Source organism: Lissotriton vulgaris, chromosome 6 (genome assembly GCF_964263255.1).
Source record: "Lissotriton vulgaris chromosome 6, aLisVul1.2, whole genome shotgun sequence".
Classification (NCBI taxonomy): domain Eukaryota; kingdom Metazoa; phylum Chordata; class Amphibia; order Caudata; family Salamandridae; genus Lissotriton; species Lissotriton vulgaris.
This window is the reverse complement of record NC_141694.1, coordinates 46448917-46466186: the sequence shown is the minus strand read 5'-3', so window position 1 is coordinate 46466186 and position 17270 is coordinate 46448917. Positions and strand designations below refer to the sequence as shown.

The window sequence follows — 17270 nt, the reverse complement described above, 5'->3', positions numbered from 1 at the left end:
GTGGGACTAAAACTTTTTAATTTCTCTTGCTTTTTTAGTACACTTTTCAAACGGGTGGTTATCCCCCTAGCCAGCCTTTTAGCTAGCTCTCCATCTGTAGTAGTCTTTAGTTTTATTATTTGTATTTTGCACATTGATCGGCAGCTATTAACTGCTATTTTTTTCTCATAATTAGGGTTAGGTTGCTTTATGCTTCCCACCATGTTCTGTTGTTCATTCTAAAAACTTATATGCAGTGGGATTCAGGAGGTTTTTCTCTTGTGAGCTGGTTGCTACTGAATTGCTTTTTGCACAGGTCTGATTATGCCCATGTTTTATTCTGTCTCTAATTTCAAATTGATTCTTTAGTTGAAATCGAACTTTTGGTTTTTATTAAATGAACTGTCAGCTTATATAACGGCCAATATATCATCTAGGAGTTATAATGTGGAAAATCTCGAGTACTGTATGATCAGGTTTTCTGATAATTTTGTTTGTCTTTTCTGATTGAAATTTAGCTAATCGAAGGCAGGCTCTTGATAATTTTTATTATGGTTTGTGATTATGCTTGTTATGTGTTTCTGTTTTATTTGTAATTCTATGAATGCATTTTATGTGGACCTACTAGGAGTTCCAAATCTTTAATAAATATATTGAATTGAAAAAGAAAAAGCAGGCCTACAATAATATCCCAGTAGGAGCAGGAGCAGGCCTGCATTAATGTCCCAGTAGGAGCAGGCCTACAATAATGTCCCAGTAGGAGCAGGAGCACGCCTACATCAATGTCCCAGTAGGAGCATGCCTACATTAATGTCCCAGTTGGAGCAGGAGCAGGCCTACATCAATGTCCCAGTAGGAGCAGGTCTACATCAATGTCCCAGCAGGAGGAGGCCTGCATCAATGTCCCAGCAGGAGCAGGCCTACATTAATGTCCCAGTAGGAGCAGGAGCAGGCCTACATCAATGTCCCAGCAGGAGGAGGAGCAGGCCTACGTCAATGTCCCAGTAGGTGCAGGAGCAGGCCTACATTAATGTCCCAGTAGGAGCAGGAACAGGCCTACATCAATGTCCCAGTAGGAGCAGGCCTACATTAATGTCCCAGTAGAAGCAGGAGCAGGCCTACATCAATGTCCAAGTAGGAGCAGGCTACATCAATGTCCCAGTAGGAGCAGGCTACATCAATGTCCCAGTAAGAGCAGGAGCAGGCCTACATTAATGTCCCAGTAGGAGCAGGAGCAGGCCTACATTAATGTCCCAGTAGGAGCAGGCCTACATTATTGTCCCAGTAGGAGCAGGAGCAGGCCTACATCAATGTCTCAGCAGGAGGAGGAGCAGGCCTAAGTCAATGTCCCAGTAGGAGCAGGAGCAGGCCTACATTAATGTCCCAGTAGGAGCAGGAACAGGCCTACATCAATGTCCCAGTAGGAGCAGGCCTACATTAATGTCCCAGTAGGAGCAGGAGCAGGCCTACATCAATGTCCCAGTAGGAGCAGGCTACATCAATGTCCCAGTAGGAGCAGGCTACATCAATGTCCCAGTAGGAGCAGGCCTACATCAATGTCCCAGTAGGAGCAGGAGCAGGCCTACATCAATGTCCCAGTAGGAGCAGGCCAACATCAATTTCCCAGTAGGAGCAGGAGCAGGCTTACATCAATGTCCCAGTAGGAGCAGGCCTACATCAATGCCCCAGTAGGAGCAGGAGCAGGCCTACATCAATGTCCCAGTAGGAGCATGCCTACATTAATGTCCCAGTTGGAGCAGGAGCAGGCCTACATCAATGTCCCAGTAGGAGCAGGCCTACATTAATGTCCCAGTTGGAGCAGGAGCAGGCCTACATTAATGTCCCAGTTGGAGCAGGAGCAGGCCTACATCAATGTCCCAGTAGGAGCAGGCTACATCAATGTCCCAGTAGGAGCAGGCCTACATTAATGTCCCAGTAGGAGCAGGAGCAGGCCTACATCAATGTCCCAGTAGGAGCAGGCCTACATTAATGTCCCAGTAGGGGCAGGCCTACATCAATGTCCCAGTAGGAGCAGGCTACATTAATGTCCCAGTAGGAGCAGGCTACATCAATGTCCCAGTAGGAGCAGGCCTACATCAATGCCCCAGTAGGAGCAGGAGCAGGCCTACATCAATGCCCCAGTAGGAGCAGGAGCAGGCCTACGTCAATGTCCCAGTAGGAGCAGGAGCAGGCCTACATTAATGTCCCAGTAGGAGCAAGAGCACGCCTACATTAATGTCCCAGTAGGAGCAGGCCTTGAGGGATGAAGCTGAGGCAGAAGTCACGGCTTCCAGCAGAAGCCTTGGTGGCACCTCGGTACTCAAATGAGAATTGGGCATTTGAAAATCCCACACGTCACCGGCAGTGTGGAGATGAGGTGGAAGATGGAGCTGGTACAAGTGCCCTAGAGCAGGTACGATTGACCTCCAGCTTCCGCAGGCCGTCCATCTTGACTCTGCGGACCTGCTCACAGATCAAGGGAATTGTTCAACTTTGGTTTCCACTCAACATCTCCCTGCCTCTCTGGAAGGTGTGACATTACTGGGGTGAAAACAGATCACCCACCTACCCTAGGAGGACACAGATTTGTAGGCTTAATGGCAACACCTACAAGTATATATTACTTTCAAAATCATTGGATTAAGGTAATGACAGAAAGAGATTTACCAAGTGTGGCAAGCTTGAAGAAAGAAGAACAACATGGGCAGACAGACATGCAAACACATACATTCATCATTTCAACGGATACATGTATGGATTCATTCAGGTCCCTTGAGGTCCTCACATATTGTAACCATCCATTAAATAAATGTTGTGTGGGATAGAAATGAGACCAGACCTCCAACAACTGTGCCCAGTCGAAGCTGTTGAAGGCCTTCTGGGCACAGACCTGTGGTCCGGCAGGATGTGACAAGTGTTGTCTGTGATATAATGAGCCCCTTGAAATCCATATATGACTTCACTTAGAATAAACTGCCATGTAGCAAAACCCTACAATAATCCCTTCTCAAAGGTCTATCCCCAGACCCCATCACCAAGCAGTCTTTGCCAACGTATCTTAGACAGAAAAGCATTAATAAAATGTCTGGACTCTCGTGTGTTCTTGCCTCATGAAGGTGCTCTGAACATCTTAAATAAGGAGAATATTGTGAATTAAATAGACTATCACATGCATGTATCTATGGTCCATGCAATAACTCACTACCAATACCAATAGAATGCCCCTTTTCTTTGCATCCAGCGTGACATAGACCAAGTGTGATGGAGAAGTGGCCAGGATGGCTGCTCTTCAATCCTTACCTGTTGTGTTGGTCAGCTTGAAGGTGATCGATTTATCTGGGATGCCGCATACGTTTCGGACGGACACTTGGCATGTGTAGCTGGCATAATCCTGCGGCCGCAAGTTCTTCAACTTTAGGACTTTTGTTTCTCCCTGTAAAGTCAAAAGGAAGGTCACCAAAGCAATGTGGGATATACCAGCATTAAACACGTCATCAAACTGTATTATAAAGAGCTCTGTTTGGAAATGTTTTACACTTAAAAGGCTTTACTTGATAACAAAAAGGGATTTTTTTAGACAGATCAGTGTCATATCACCCTACAACAGTTAGCCACTTTGAAACCCACCTACGACAAACCTAGGAGATGGTTGACTTACCACAGGACGAAGGCGGCTTCTTGGTTTCTTTATTTCCATTTTTTATTAGCTTTATTGACAACAAAGGTATATTGCATCAGCGTGAGCATGCTATAGAAGATGAGGAGGATGACCGGGTGGTAGAAAGAGTAACTTAACCTACTCTGAACGTTCAAGGGATATCGTGAGTCATCTCATCGTCTGTGTTATTCCAAGCAGCCTTTGCATCAATTCTTCCTATGACCAGGAAGTCCTCAGTGACGTATAACACACTTGTAGGTTGTGGTGATGGTGCTTCATCCATTGCAATAGATGTAACATTGTGGTTTGTACCTAGAGTGAAGTTTTGTGATGCCTTCAGGCTCAGTGACCACTGCCCTCCATTCCTCATTTGTTCTACATGTACTTAAGAGACACAAGTTCCAATTAACCCAGGTTGGTAAAGTAAGAATAAATCACTCTGGATAACACTTAACATTTGGAACTAAATTGTTTTGATCCCAACATGCCACTGGATCTATTTTGAGATTTGAAATCATGGAAAGAGGTTCAAACATTTGGACAGCGCTGCATGACCCTAACCAGCACTACTCATTCTCTCAACCGAATGGTGAAACGGATGCCGGAGAGAGATCTAAAGCGCATATGCCTGAGGCAGGAAACCCGTGCAGATAATTCGAGACAGATATTAGTGCAGTCACCACTCCTGATGTTTTTCAATACTCCTAAATCACCTACGATCACAGAACCTTTGAATGGTTTATGGCCAACTCTTGGTCTAGGATCACAGGGTGGACCCACGCAACTCAAGCGGACAACCCATTGGCCTAGCAAAACGTAAGGGTCCCCCCTGCAAAGTACATGGAGGCCCCCCTGACAGGCTCGGACTAGCCGTTGTGGGCACCGGGCAATCCCCCGGTGCGCCGCAAGGGTGTGGGCCGGTTTTGGGCCCTGGGGGCCGTTTTTGTAACAGGGCCGTTTTTGCAGCATAATCGGCCCTGTAACAAAATAGGCCGAAAACCGGCCCCGGCAAAGAGCTCAGTCGCACCCCCAGGAGGCCGTCCGAGCACTTTACCAGGGCCGGTTTTGGTTCTCAGTCCGGCCCTGCCCCCTGACCACATCATGAGCTCTCACCAGGGTCACGCTGCCTGTGCACGGTGCCGGATTGGAGCCCTGGAACTCGAGGGCATCACCCGCACCACAGGGGAAACAGGGACTGATGTTACACTGCTGCTTTCACCCAGGCTGGCCACTCCCTTAGTTGTCTAAACATACTTAGATATCTTGCTTCTGGCCAGCTCTATGTGTTTAACATACTAAGGGTCTGACTTAGATCTCGGCGGACAGGTTACTCCGTCACAACGGTTCGGATACCCCAGTCGCCAAAATATAAATCCCATGACATCTTATTGGTTTTATATTTCGGTGGACTGGACATCCATCACTGTTGTGTCAGAGTAACCCATCCCCAAGATCTGAACAGGCCCTGAGTTTCAAGTCAGCAGGTAGTCATTCAAACGTGGGAAAAACCAAATATGTTTCATGTCAGAAGCAATCATAATTCATAATTCTCAACAGATTTCAAAACTCCTATTCAGAGGTTCCAGTCCTATACACTCCTCTGTGCTATACATTCAATGCTCGTAAATTATCAGAAGTAAACATGGAGGTGATGGCATCCAAAAAATATCCTCTCCTTGTTGAAACCAACTAGTAGAGTAAAGGGTACCTCAATTTTACTTGTAGGAGAAGCTGCTTGTTTTCTGTGGCAGCTGGTAGGGAACAGGGGGTGGCGGGAGAGCCCCCTGTTTTAAAAAACGCTTACCTTTTCCTCCATCTCTCCCCATCATCTTCGCTTCTCTTCTTTTCCTGACTCTAGTCCGGAAGAAGCAGAAAGCAAACAGGCTCCCCTAAGCCAATCACAATGCTGCAATGGAGTGTTGTGATTGCTCTGAGCACCATGGATCGGCGTTCAACTGGGGACACAGAGCCTGTGCATGTTCCCCATCAGGCTGTGCATTACAGCCTTGTGAAGAACATGCAAAATGTGCATGACTATTTGGCCGGCCCAAGACGGCATGCCAAGCAGTCATGTGTACTTAGTGTGCACAAACAACTCCTCCCTGAGCCCACCAGCCCGTCCTGCCCTAACCCAGCCCCGCAGCAACAAAAAATAAAATATAACTTTGTTATTGTCATTATATTTTTCCCTTTTTCACTTCCCTAAGAGCAGTGGGGCAATGCTCCTCCGCTTTAGCAGAGGAGTCGCCCCTACTTGTTTACCCTGACTCCTCACCCATCAAATTTCAGACGTTGTGATAGCCACAATACTAAGAAGTATATTTGGAAATAGGGCAACAATAGTTTCCCAACTTAGTTGCCACAAATTAAGCCTTGGTTGTTATCCAATTGCATTAAAAATGTGTAATTGCCAATTTGGATGCATTATTTGTGACAATAATCTATGCATTACATTCTAAAAGTGAACATGTATGCGGGTTCCATTCTTTACTGGTAATAGCTTGAGTTCCCCTGTTTATGTTTATGTTTTGTGAATCTGACAGGCAGTGGTGAGACTGGTTCATGGGGTCCTGTGTCTCTGGTTAAAGAGGGTATAACTCAGGGCATCGAAATGTACTGTGAGACCAGTCTAGGAGTGAAAAGAATGTCTAATACCTGTACACAGTCAATGCTCCAAAGACATTGGCTTATTTTGTGAAGGGTGATGCAGAGTAGGATACAGACGGGCATATTTATGAAAATTGTGGTTTAGTGCAGCAAGTCCCTTTGCTGCACTGCGCTGCCCTGCGTCACAGTGAACGTGCAAGAATGCATTATATTTATCCAATACTGCGCATTCCTGTCTTTCCCTTGCGCTGGCAGCGTAGCACCAACGTAGGCACAAATGCACCATGATATAAGGGTGCCTATGTTGTAGGCAGAATAATGTTTGTGCAGGAAAAAAAAAAACAACACCCGAGGTGTATTCCTCTTTCTACGTCTGCTGCAGAATGCAGCAGACGTAGAAAGAGGGGAAAATGAGGAGAAACAAAGCTATTTCTCCTTGTTATGCCTAACCTCCTGTTGTTTCCTCTTTTCATTGTGCAGCACATGTAGAAAGAGGAAAAAATGAGGAGAAACAAAGCTATTTCTCCTTGTTATGCCTAACCTCCTGTTGTTTCCTCTTTTCATTGTGCAGCACACATAGAAAGAGGGAAAAATGAGGAGAAACAAAGCTATTTCTCCTTGTTATGCCTAACCTCCTGTTGTTTCCTCTTTTCATTGTGCAGCACACATAGAAAGAGGGATAAATGAGGAGAAACAAAGCTATTTCTCCTTGTTATGCCTAACCTCCTGCTGTTTCCTCTTTTCATTCTGCAGCACATGTAGAAAGAGGAAAAGTCCTGTGCACAAAAACTATCCTGCTTGTACTTTCATTGATCCATGGTGCCAGGGTGCCGGCGATGGCACTAGGCAGCGTACCGTCCACCAGCGTGGGGAGGGAGCAGAATAGTATATACAGAGCATTTCTGCTCTGTTCCTCTCATGCCAGGCACCATAGCAAGTTGCCTTGCTGCATTGGGTTGCTTGACTTTGTAAATATGCCTCTGCTGGTGTTTTCAAATTGTTGTATTAGGTCTTTGTGTCTTTTATTTGTTCTGACCTCCTTTATTCAAAGTAAAATAACAGGTGTCAAGCACCCTTGCGAGAAGTGAGAAGTCGACATGTTTCTGCAAAATATGTCAATCATACCCTGCTGTTATCAGGAGTTTGAGCTCCTCATCAATTCCCTTACTCAATAAGGGTAGAGTGGGAATCTTAAAGGTAATGCTATGGGTGGTACCACAGATAAGTTACAAAAACATACTTATTTTCTGAAGAGTTCAGTATCACAGCACCTCATTTGCATGATATTGTAACAGAGTATTGTGACCTTAATATAATATGACAAAATGATGGTGTCAAAATACTGTTTATAGAAATAACACTGCATTGGAGTTAAGAAAAGAAAACAGTAGATCTAAAAAATCTGATATTTAGACCGCGGGATTTATACTGGACAATATTTTGTTATTGGTGCTCTGATAAGCAACCATTTACATACCTTGTGTAGGAGAGCTACTGGCCCCTAAAGTGACAAACCTGGTATGATTTCAAGTCTGTCTCCCTGGTCCACCATAGATAGAATACATGACCACAAGTCTACACTACTTCTGAGCTGCCCATTAGCCTTCGGACAAAGTGTGTGCATGTAGATCTTTATGGTGAGGTGGGAACAGTGGCAGCCAACACAAACAAAGGGTGGTAGGGCAGGTGAAGAGAACGCGGGAAGGGGAGCGCTGGGGTGGGGAAGCATGCAGGGGTTGTTAGAATATACAATAATAAGATAACTTATCTGAAGCCGCCAGCTGCCTCCCGTGTCACGCTACTTCTTCTATTCCTGGTCCTGGCGGCCCATGGGATAGACTCCCGTCCAATTCCTGCACTGCTCTCCACAGGGATTGGTCTGAGCGGGCTGAAAAGATGACCCGCTTAGGCCAGGTAGTCCGTTGGGGTTTCTTCAGCCCAGCTGTTCAATGCAGCCGGGCTGGAGAAACCTAAGTGCGCATGTCTGTTTTCGTTGACCTGAGATGGCTAGCCAAACACATATGCGCACTTAGGGACTAAACATAGCACTCCTCCTCCCGTGCCCCGCCCCTCCCTGCACAAGCCGACTCAGAGCTGGCAAATGAAAAATAAAATGAGGGTAGAACATCGCTTTCTTTTTCATTTGCTGGCTCTGAGCCAAGCAGTGAGGAGATGCTCCTCCGCCGTTGCGGATGAACTGTCCCGAGGTGGGAATCAGACATCGACGCAAAGTAGAGAGCCAGCTAGAGGAAAGCCGAGTAGAAGCCTTATTGTGGAGGTCTTCCATTTAGTTACAGCTGATCTTTTGCCATTTGTCTTGCATCCAAGAATGAACAGTATTAAACATTGGTGCATGTTGTAGGAGATGTGGTTAGGATTTTTCCACCGGGATCAGAAACTGGTGTCAAGGTGAGACTAAAAGAGAGAATAATTGAGGTTTAGGAGTACAAATAACTGTTGAAGAAGAGGGAGAATGCAGAGGGGTCCTTCAGAACTCCTTCAGGCAGCGATTGCAGCTTGGAATGGAAAGAGGTCTTTCCTAGATCGGCAAGTGCAGAGGTAATAATCTGTAGGTGTACGTGGAAAGAATTATACCTGGTTGCCATCCAGGAGATGCCTGATTCCAAGAAGGTCAGAAGCCGGAACACAATATAGGCTTAGAGCCCGACGTAGCGGGCTCTACCAGTCAATAAAGGCCCACCCCAGCGTGGTGAGGGCCTTGAACAAGGAGCGAGCCTTTAATGGCTGATAGTGCCCGCTACAGAGGGCTCTAAGGCCATTAGAACATTCCGCCCCTAGGAGGCAGAACTTTCTAATTTGTAAAAACAAAGCCTCTCAGAACTTGTGGGGGGGGGGGGGAGGGAGGGGGAATGAAAAACTCATTAGAATGTTGCTCTCCGGCTTCTACCGGCCATTAGAAGCCCAGAGCACTCCATTGTCTTCCTTGGAGCGCTCAACATTCCAGTGTTCTAAAATATGTTCTAAAAGCATGGTGGGTAGTTTGAGGTCAGAGGGCTATAGTATTTTAGGAATGAAGGGTCAAAGAAGAGTAGAGTTTTTCAGTATTACCGAATCTCATTCAGTTACAGAAGAAATTAAGTAGTGCTCCTCTATTTTCTAGTCTGAGATATCCAAATACCACATACATGCACGCGGTGTCTGGCCAGAGGGCAGTTGTAATGATGAATGCATGACACAATATTGCAGTTTTAAGGGTTCCATCTGGTGAGTGGTGGCACAAAGAGAATGGGAGGTGATGTGGCACAGTTGGCATTACCTTGGCACGTTTTAGGGGTACTGAAAGCACAGTGACCTTGAAGAGATAGTTGTGGTGTAACTTGATTCTCAGACACATTGAATTTTGAGTGGACTGGGAACAATGCGAGATTCACCAATGAGCATTTAATGCAGAATGTGCATTACTCTCTGCTGCAAGTCACAAAAGGAAGCTGAAAATGCAAGCAATTCAATGCATTAGAGCATATTGAGTAATGCAAACCCACTTAGCCTAGGACATTTTCAGACTTAGCTGGGAATATAGGTGCTTCGGGTACCGCTTGTTGCACATACCACGTTCACAGAGAGATGTGTAACAATTTGTGTTCACACGCCCCTCCCTTTCCCAATGCAAATACCAGCCTGGCTGTGAGAAGAGCGCTGCTGGTAGGACAATAATTTACTTATTTTTTGGTAGAAACATACTTTATTAAGAATAAATCGACATAAGTTACAGAAAAGCCAGGAATGTATGTCTCCACTGACGACTCCGATCTGTTTAGATTGAACAATATGGCACCGCCTGAGAAAGCAAAAAATGTCTTTAGCAGATGGAAGATTTTGCCTCTTCCGATTGTGGAAAGGCTAGCGTTAGTCAAAATGTTAGGATGCCTCTTTTCATTTTCTTATTCTGTAATGTCCGATCAGAATTTCTAAAAAAAATTTTAAGTGAGGTAGATACCTTAATTTGTGATTTTGTTTGGAAAATCAATGTCTCCAATTACAATGAAATTGTCTTCAATAAAAGAAAAATATGGGAGGTTAGCATCTCGGCATTTAAGGATATAATGGCAGGCCACTTCGATGGATATGTTATCTCGACTTAATACCCCTTTGATCTTTCCTATTTTCTATTATTTTCTTTTTGATACAGTGGTTCTAAATGTAGTATTCCATTTACCTTCCTTTCGTAAGTTTTTTAGGTTCCCTAAAATGACACGTTCTAAAGTAACATACAATCTTGTACTACAAAGAAATGAATTCCTCAAGGAACACAACACCAAAGAATGTCATGGTTATCTGACTTTAAAAGACTGTAAAGGTTTAGGTTTGTTGGTTTAGAATGCAGAGATTAGAACATGGAAGATCTTGCGGTATCGCATGAGTGCTGATTTTCAGAACATCTCAGGTTCGAAGAAGTGGGAATAGGTAGGTATCCCTCAAGATGGGGAAGGAAGTAGGCTATGAATTAGTTTTATAAAAATTAGGAATAGTCTTCATCAACATTCTGCCAGGATCAAAGAGCTCCTAGAGGGGATATTGAGAAGGCTATTTAAATAAAATGTGAGGGGGTAGGTTGTTGATATAGAGTTCTGGGCTTCAATCTCTCTCCTTTCTTCACATTTGGACAAAGTTGATAAGGAGAGAGGGGTGAGTCTGACTTTGAGAGAAGGGGACAAGATTTCACAATTTAGTTATAAGCTTCTTAGAGAAGCAAATTTGAAAAGAATTTAGTTTTTTTTAGGTAGCTTCTTTTTCATACATCTAAAGTCATTAATAAATATTACCCTTCTGCGATGCACGTGTCTGTGTCGGAGGTCAATGACAAGGAAAGCTTGCAATGCAGAGTCTTGCGTAGAGTATACATTGTGCACCAGCTGGTTTTGAAGAGAATGTGGGGGTGGTGATGCACAGTCTTGCATCGTTGTCGAGGCTGCTGCTGATGAGAGGCTTGTGACGTAAGCGCCTGCATTGGGTATGCAGCGTGCAGCAGCGGTTCAGGTGAGGCTGCGGGCTGTGAGGTTGATGTAGAATCTTTGCAGCATAGGTGATGCGTTGGTTCTGTTCAGAGTTGTGCCACACAGCAGAGGAGATATGCCAGTTCTACTGAGTCCATAAATGGGCTGGCAGAGCACCATCAGGCCCACTTCCAAGGGTCTCGGACCGGGGTGGCAACCACTTGTCAGGGTAGAACTCACAGCAGCAGGGTCCAAATGCTGATTACAAGACACTAGCCCTTGGAGTCACTCTGGTGGTCCTGGGTACAGGTTGCAGGTCCAATCCTTTTCCCCAGCCAAACGGGCAGCAGGCAGCCTATCAGGCGGCAGTCCTTCAGGGCAGCAGAGTGGCAGTCCTCTCAGCACCACAGCAGTCCTTCTTCCTGGAAGAGTCTTCAACAGGTCCAGAAATGTACTGAAGAGTTGGTGTCTGAGATCCAATATTTATACCTGGTGCCTTCTTTGAAGTAGGAGACACTTTGAGAGGTTTCCACCCCCAAGGTGTTTGCAATTTCCTGCCTCCCTGCCCTGGCCTCATTTTGTCTAGGGTCATAATAAACTAATGTCAAACCCCTTTAGTGAGAGTGCTCAGGCAGAGCCTTTGTGATGTGCAAGTGTGGTAGGTGACAGGTCCCCACTCATCAATTCAGAGTGCCCAATACTGCCAATATGTAAAAATTCTCACTGTCTGGGAGCAATACACAAAGACCAACTGCCAGCTACACCTAGTCATGAGTCCCAGAAACAGGCTGCAGGCACTAAATGGCTAGGACAAGAAAATGCCATTTTTTTAAGAGCAGCATTTCAAGAATTCTGATTACAAATCAGACTTTAACTTAAAGAGGGCTTTTAATTACAATTCTTTAGACACCAAACACGACATTCCCACCTGTTCCCAATTGAAATTGATCACTTAATCAATGTAAATCAAGTTAAACAAATGTTATCATATGGGAGAGGTAAGCCTTTCAGCCTTTCAGTAGAGTTCAATGAATTTGGGAGTTTTTAGGACATATAAAACTTAAAAGTACACATCCAACCTTTTAAATACCCTCCACCCTTCCCCCTGGGTTTTTCTGGGCCTACTCTAGGAGTGACTCATACGTATTAAAAAAGAAGATTTGGGTCTGGTAAAAGGTTTATTTTACCAAGTAAATGAATGTTTAAAACTGCACTCACAAGCTTTCATGGCAGGCCAGAGACAGGCACAAGTGCAGCAGGCACACTAGTAGCTTTTAATTTACAACCCTGGGAACATGTAGGTCCACTTTACTAGGGACTTATAAGAAAAACAATTGATTTTGTGGCTTATTTTGAATCAGTTTACGCAAAAAGGAATAACCAAATAGATAAATATTGGACAATATGGCACAATTCGGATCTGTGAAGGTACTGTTGCACTTTGACAATTTATTTTATATTAAATGTGATTGATATAGTAATAGTGTTATATGCAGGTATTTTAAGCTGTTAGGATAAATTGTGTAATCAATGTTTTGACAATATTCTAAATTCTGCTGTGGAAATTCCAGATGTAGTCTGTGATAATTTTTGGAATATCAATGTATTTATTGTTTTTGTTTGACTTTCTGAATCTACCCAATAAACATGTCTGAGAATTTTTTTTTTGAACCCACAGAAAATCCAGTCCACAAGGGCAGCATACACTCTGGCGTACTTGGAGGAGTTTACATCGCGTTCCAGAGCTGTATCGCAGATCCCTGTGAAGCAGTGCTCACGTGCGACAAAAGCGGTACATGACATCACTTCCACTCACATGAGGAGAGATCTTTCACTTTTTCCTACATTGACCCTTTTATTTAATGACTCAGGATCTAAGTAGGTAGAGCTCTTAAAGGAACAGTACTATCCATTGACCCACAGGGAACCTGCACAGCATTACACACAAAACAAATGTATCGTATGTATTGATAACATTTTAACCTGTCAAGCACAATCTGTAGTTCCAAGGATTGTACAGCATCTCAATCAGTGATACAGTACAGGTTGTGCTCTGTCACGTAGGTAGAGGTCTGCGCTCTTTGATGGCTTGAGCTGGTTCCTGTCCCAGCCCCTACATGGGTACCAATGGATACTAAAAGAATCGGTGAGTACACTCTGCTTCAGTATTTAGACCGGCCTAGGCTATGAAACGCAAGGCGGTCATGTCACTCCTCCCATTACGCAAGACCCAATTGTGAATTACAGCCTGCATGCAGGGAGCATTTGCGTGCACATGTGAACACTGGTGCATGCTTCTTGCAAATGTGCATGCAACATTTCATGAATGCTGCCCTTAAATAAGTGTAGGAGAGCTGATTCATATGAGCTTAGAGGCAGTGTCGCTGAACTATTTTTAGAGTGGGAATGTTACCAGCAATGTTACATCACTGAAGTCATAGGGATCGTGAAACATCCAAGCATCACACAAAGAAAAACTGTAGCAAATGAAACAAGCCTGTTCGGCAGGAGAGAGTAAAGGTGTAGTATGTATCGGGTGGTACATTTTGATGAACACTGTTGCAAATATATTACTAATGCATGGTGTGGTAGTGCACTGTCATTTATAGACACATTTTCGATTGAAATTGCCACAACATTTGCACTGACATGCAGTTCTTCTGTTATAAACTATAGAGTACACAAACAATAATGTGTGGAAATCAGGTTTCAGCGAATATTTGCTATTTGCACATCACCAAGTGTCTTGATTTGTAGTGATCATACTTCATAATTTTAGTGCATTGTTTGTGCTTTGCTATCTGATGTGTTTTGAAATACTTATAAAGTTCATTTAAATGCTTTAAATTCTTGTTGTATGTTAAACAAAACTTAAATCCTACAGTATTTCCTTTCTCACTCCCTCTACACCAGCAGGATTCTCCGAGAGTTCACTTAAAGACTCCTCTAACTTTGCATTTGAAGAAAGGGAAGTGAATACAAATCCCCATGTTAAAAGGATGAGCAGGAATTTGTCAGAAGACATAGCCTGACATTTGGCCTCTGCCGTGTAAGTATTTTATGGTTAATAAAAACCTTTACATATCAAGTACACATATTGTAAAAATAAGCATGACCAAGACAAAAATGCAAAAGATTATGGTTAATAACTTCGTAGGGCAAAGATGCATCTCTTAAGATGATATTACAGCGGTTTAAAAAGAAGGCACCAGATGGCATTCGACTCTGCTCTAAAACATGGGTTAGTCCGCAAAGTTCAAGGTTTCTTTGTAAAAGCCTATTGCCACAGAGCCATTGTAAGCAGCAAAAACTTCCCATGAAGTAATTTTACAGAAATTAAAAGTGCAGGGTTCCTTTGTAAAATCACAATGTCATGGAGACTTTACAAGTGAGTAAAACACCCACCAGGCAATGTTACAGACGTTTTAAAAGTTGAAGACACATCGTATTCCCCAAGGAAGAATTCACCCTGCTCAGAAAGAACCATAAAGTGCTGGAATGCTTTTATAAAAGTAAAGAGCTGCAATTCAGTGTTGAGCCTTTCATTATGTGTTGCCAGTGCAGCAAGTTCCTTTCCTACTATGTCTTTGTATCTTACAAAATGAGAGGTTAGATGCAGATTCACTAGATCGAAACATGCCAAAACCGCCTGCTACAGGTCTGGATACCTCTTTAGTGAAAGTAAGGCCGTACCATTGTTCTTTGTTCCTTCAGTCATTGCAGATATATATTAAGTGTGGCAGATCCCCACAGACGACAGCAGGGTTCTTTTCAACTCCGTTTCCAAGGTAGTTGATGTAGGGACGGGTTAAAATGCCCAGGTGGTATCTCAGAAATGTGTCCTTCACTGACCTTGAGAAACCAGTATGAAAGTAAGGTTGTGTGGTTATTGCAACCATTTCTCCTCATGGTACTGCAGATAACTGGTGCCTGGGGTAAGCATTAGTAGAATGTAAGTTTCTGTTACAGGATGTTTCTTTTTTAAACATCCAGCTCATTAGTGTACAGTTCTACATCCACAAACTGTATCTTCTGATAACTACAATTCATAGTAAATTACATGTTATATACAATAGCATAAAGGTATGCTTTTAAGTCATGGTACCAGCAAAAGAGCGGGACTGCGATGGGTTCCAGATTCGCCCATTCCTATGCCAAACCCTTTATGGGGTGGTTCGAGGAGGCTTGAATGGGTCACACTGGATGGAATTGGTCTGGACAGGATCAGTTGTTGATTTGCATGAAATGTTCAGGGCCAGAAAGAACTGCAGTTCAGATACGGAGTATGTTGAGAACCTGAATTATATCAAGCAGAGGTTATGATGAACAAACCATTCAAATGGCTCATGATAGAGCACTGAAGTTGGTTAGACAAGCTGAGGTTCTGTGATTCTCGGACCGGACTCCATTTTGTTCGAGTTGTTTGTGACGCCATTTTGTGTTGCCCTCACGTTGGCCCGTGGAGGTAACCGAACGAACAAAGTTGCATGGGCTTCGTTGTTCATGCATGTATTAACTAGGCCTTTTCTGACTTGTGAGTGTACTGTAGGACGCTGACCCCGTCACCTGAAACTGACCCTTTTGCGAAGCCAATTTCCCTGGCTGATCGTTGTCTGAGATTGCCAATCAATGTTCAGGATATCGTTAAACTTAGTTCTCTTGCACTTATCTTATCCTATTCAGCATCTGAAATTGTTTCCTTTCTTACGACTTTTCATTACATGGGTAGTGCTTTCAATTATGGGTTTTGCCCGGCTTGTGGAAATCGAATTTGGGACATTCTTAATAATTAACTTATGGGTTGGTACAATGTAAATTGAGCTTTTATGATGTGATAATGTGTGGGAAAATGTATTTCATTGGTCAGTGTTTGTCGCAGTGGGTGTGCATTTATAATGAGCAAAATGTGGATAAAAAGTGATGTCTTGCTCTACAAAAGTTGAACAGTTTCCTGAGTTGTACACCGTGTTGTATTGCTGGGATCACTGTTACTAGCTGCAGCTAATAAATTTGATCTCTGACGCCATCCAGAAGCATTCCGTGTCTCTGTATACCAAGACAGGTGAAACCAAAGACTTTGGGCGTGCCCCTGGCGCCGCTGGGGTCTAAAAACCCGGTTCTTCAGTTGGCGCCCAACGTAGGGCGACTTCAGCGGTACCAGTCCAAGCCCAAGGATCGTGAGGAGCCACGTGAGGAAATTCTGGAGGAAGGCCATCCACTTCATCGACCCCTGTATGTCGTCTGTGGTCCGAAGGTTTTTGCTGCGAGGCTTCCCGCTTTCCGACGGCTACGAAGGACTGCTGCCCTGACTGTCGCCTTGTCTTGGACCCTCGATTGATGATTTGTAGAGCGAGATGATAGACGGTCTTCTGGTGGCGTGACAGATATTTTGGTTAAGTATAAGTGGGTCGCTCCCACGACTTTGTTTTGTTTCTTGGTTTTTGATTTGGTTATTGCAACAGTCGAAGACGAGGGGCTTGTATATTTGTGAGTGTATCGATAGTTGATAACCCCTTGAAGTTTGAAGCTAGATTAGTGAGCTATAAGATGCCTGGTCTTAGCAAAATTAGTAAATGGTTTAGTTGTGGTTGCAACAGGGATTCCCGATTGGAGGATTCGTGTCCGATACCTCCGGTTGGAACTCCGACTTACGAGCTCTATTCAAAACATGGAGTGGGTCCTATCACCTATAATGAAGTATGGGTTCGCTATACGAAGAAAGATGGTGTTTTACGATGGCCCAAACATGGTAGTTTCAAATTAAATATTTAGGATAATCTGGAAGTTGCGCTATTTAGGAAGAAAGCCCACCCGGCGATGCTTGACTCTTTCCTCCTTTGGCGTAAGGAAGCCAAACAGCGAGAAATTAAACAAGCAAAGAGAGATAGGAAAGATAAGAATATGTCAGTATTACAAGCTGCTAGGCAGTTTAAGGAAGATGAGGAAGATCGTGCGAGTGAAGTGTCAGACAGACATGGTTGCATGGCCATTGATAAATGTTATCCGGCCTTGCCGTCTTCCCTTTCAAAAGTGATTGAAGACCCTGAAAAAGATCCTTTGATGTCTCATTT

The 17270-nt window shown here is 43.9% G+C and overlaps 1 protein-coding gene across 1 annotated transcript in view; it reads right to left on the bottom strand.

The window, feature by feature from the left end:
• The window catches only part of MDGA1 (MAM domain containing glycosylphosphatidylinositol anchor 1), a 900569-nt gene that overhangs the window by 459008 nt on the left and 424291 nt on the right, over window positions 1-17270 (bottom strand). Inside the window, exon 5 of the mRNA XM_086925579.1 lies at window positions 3280-3412. Coding sequence (XP_086781705.1) covers window positions 3280-3412 — 133 coding nt within the window. The remainder of the gene's footprint in view (window positions 1-3279; window positions 3413-17270) is intronic.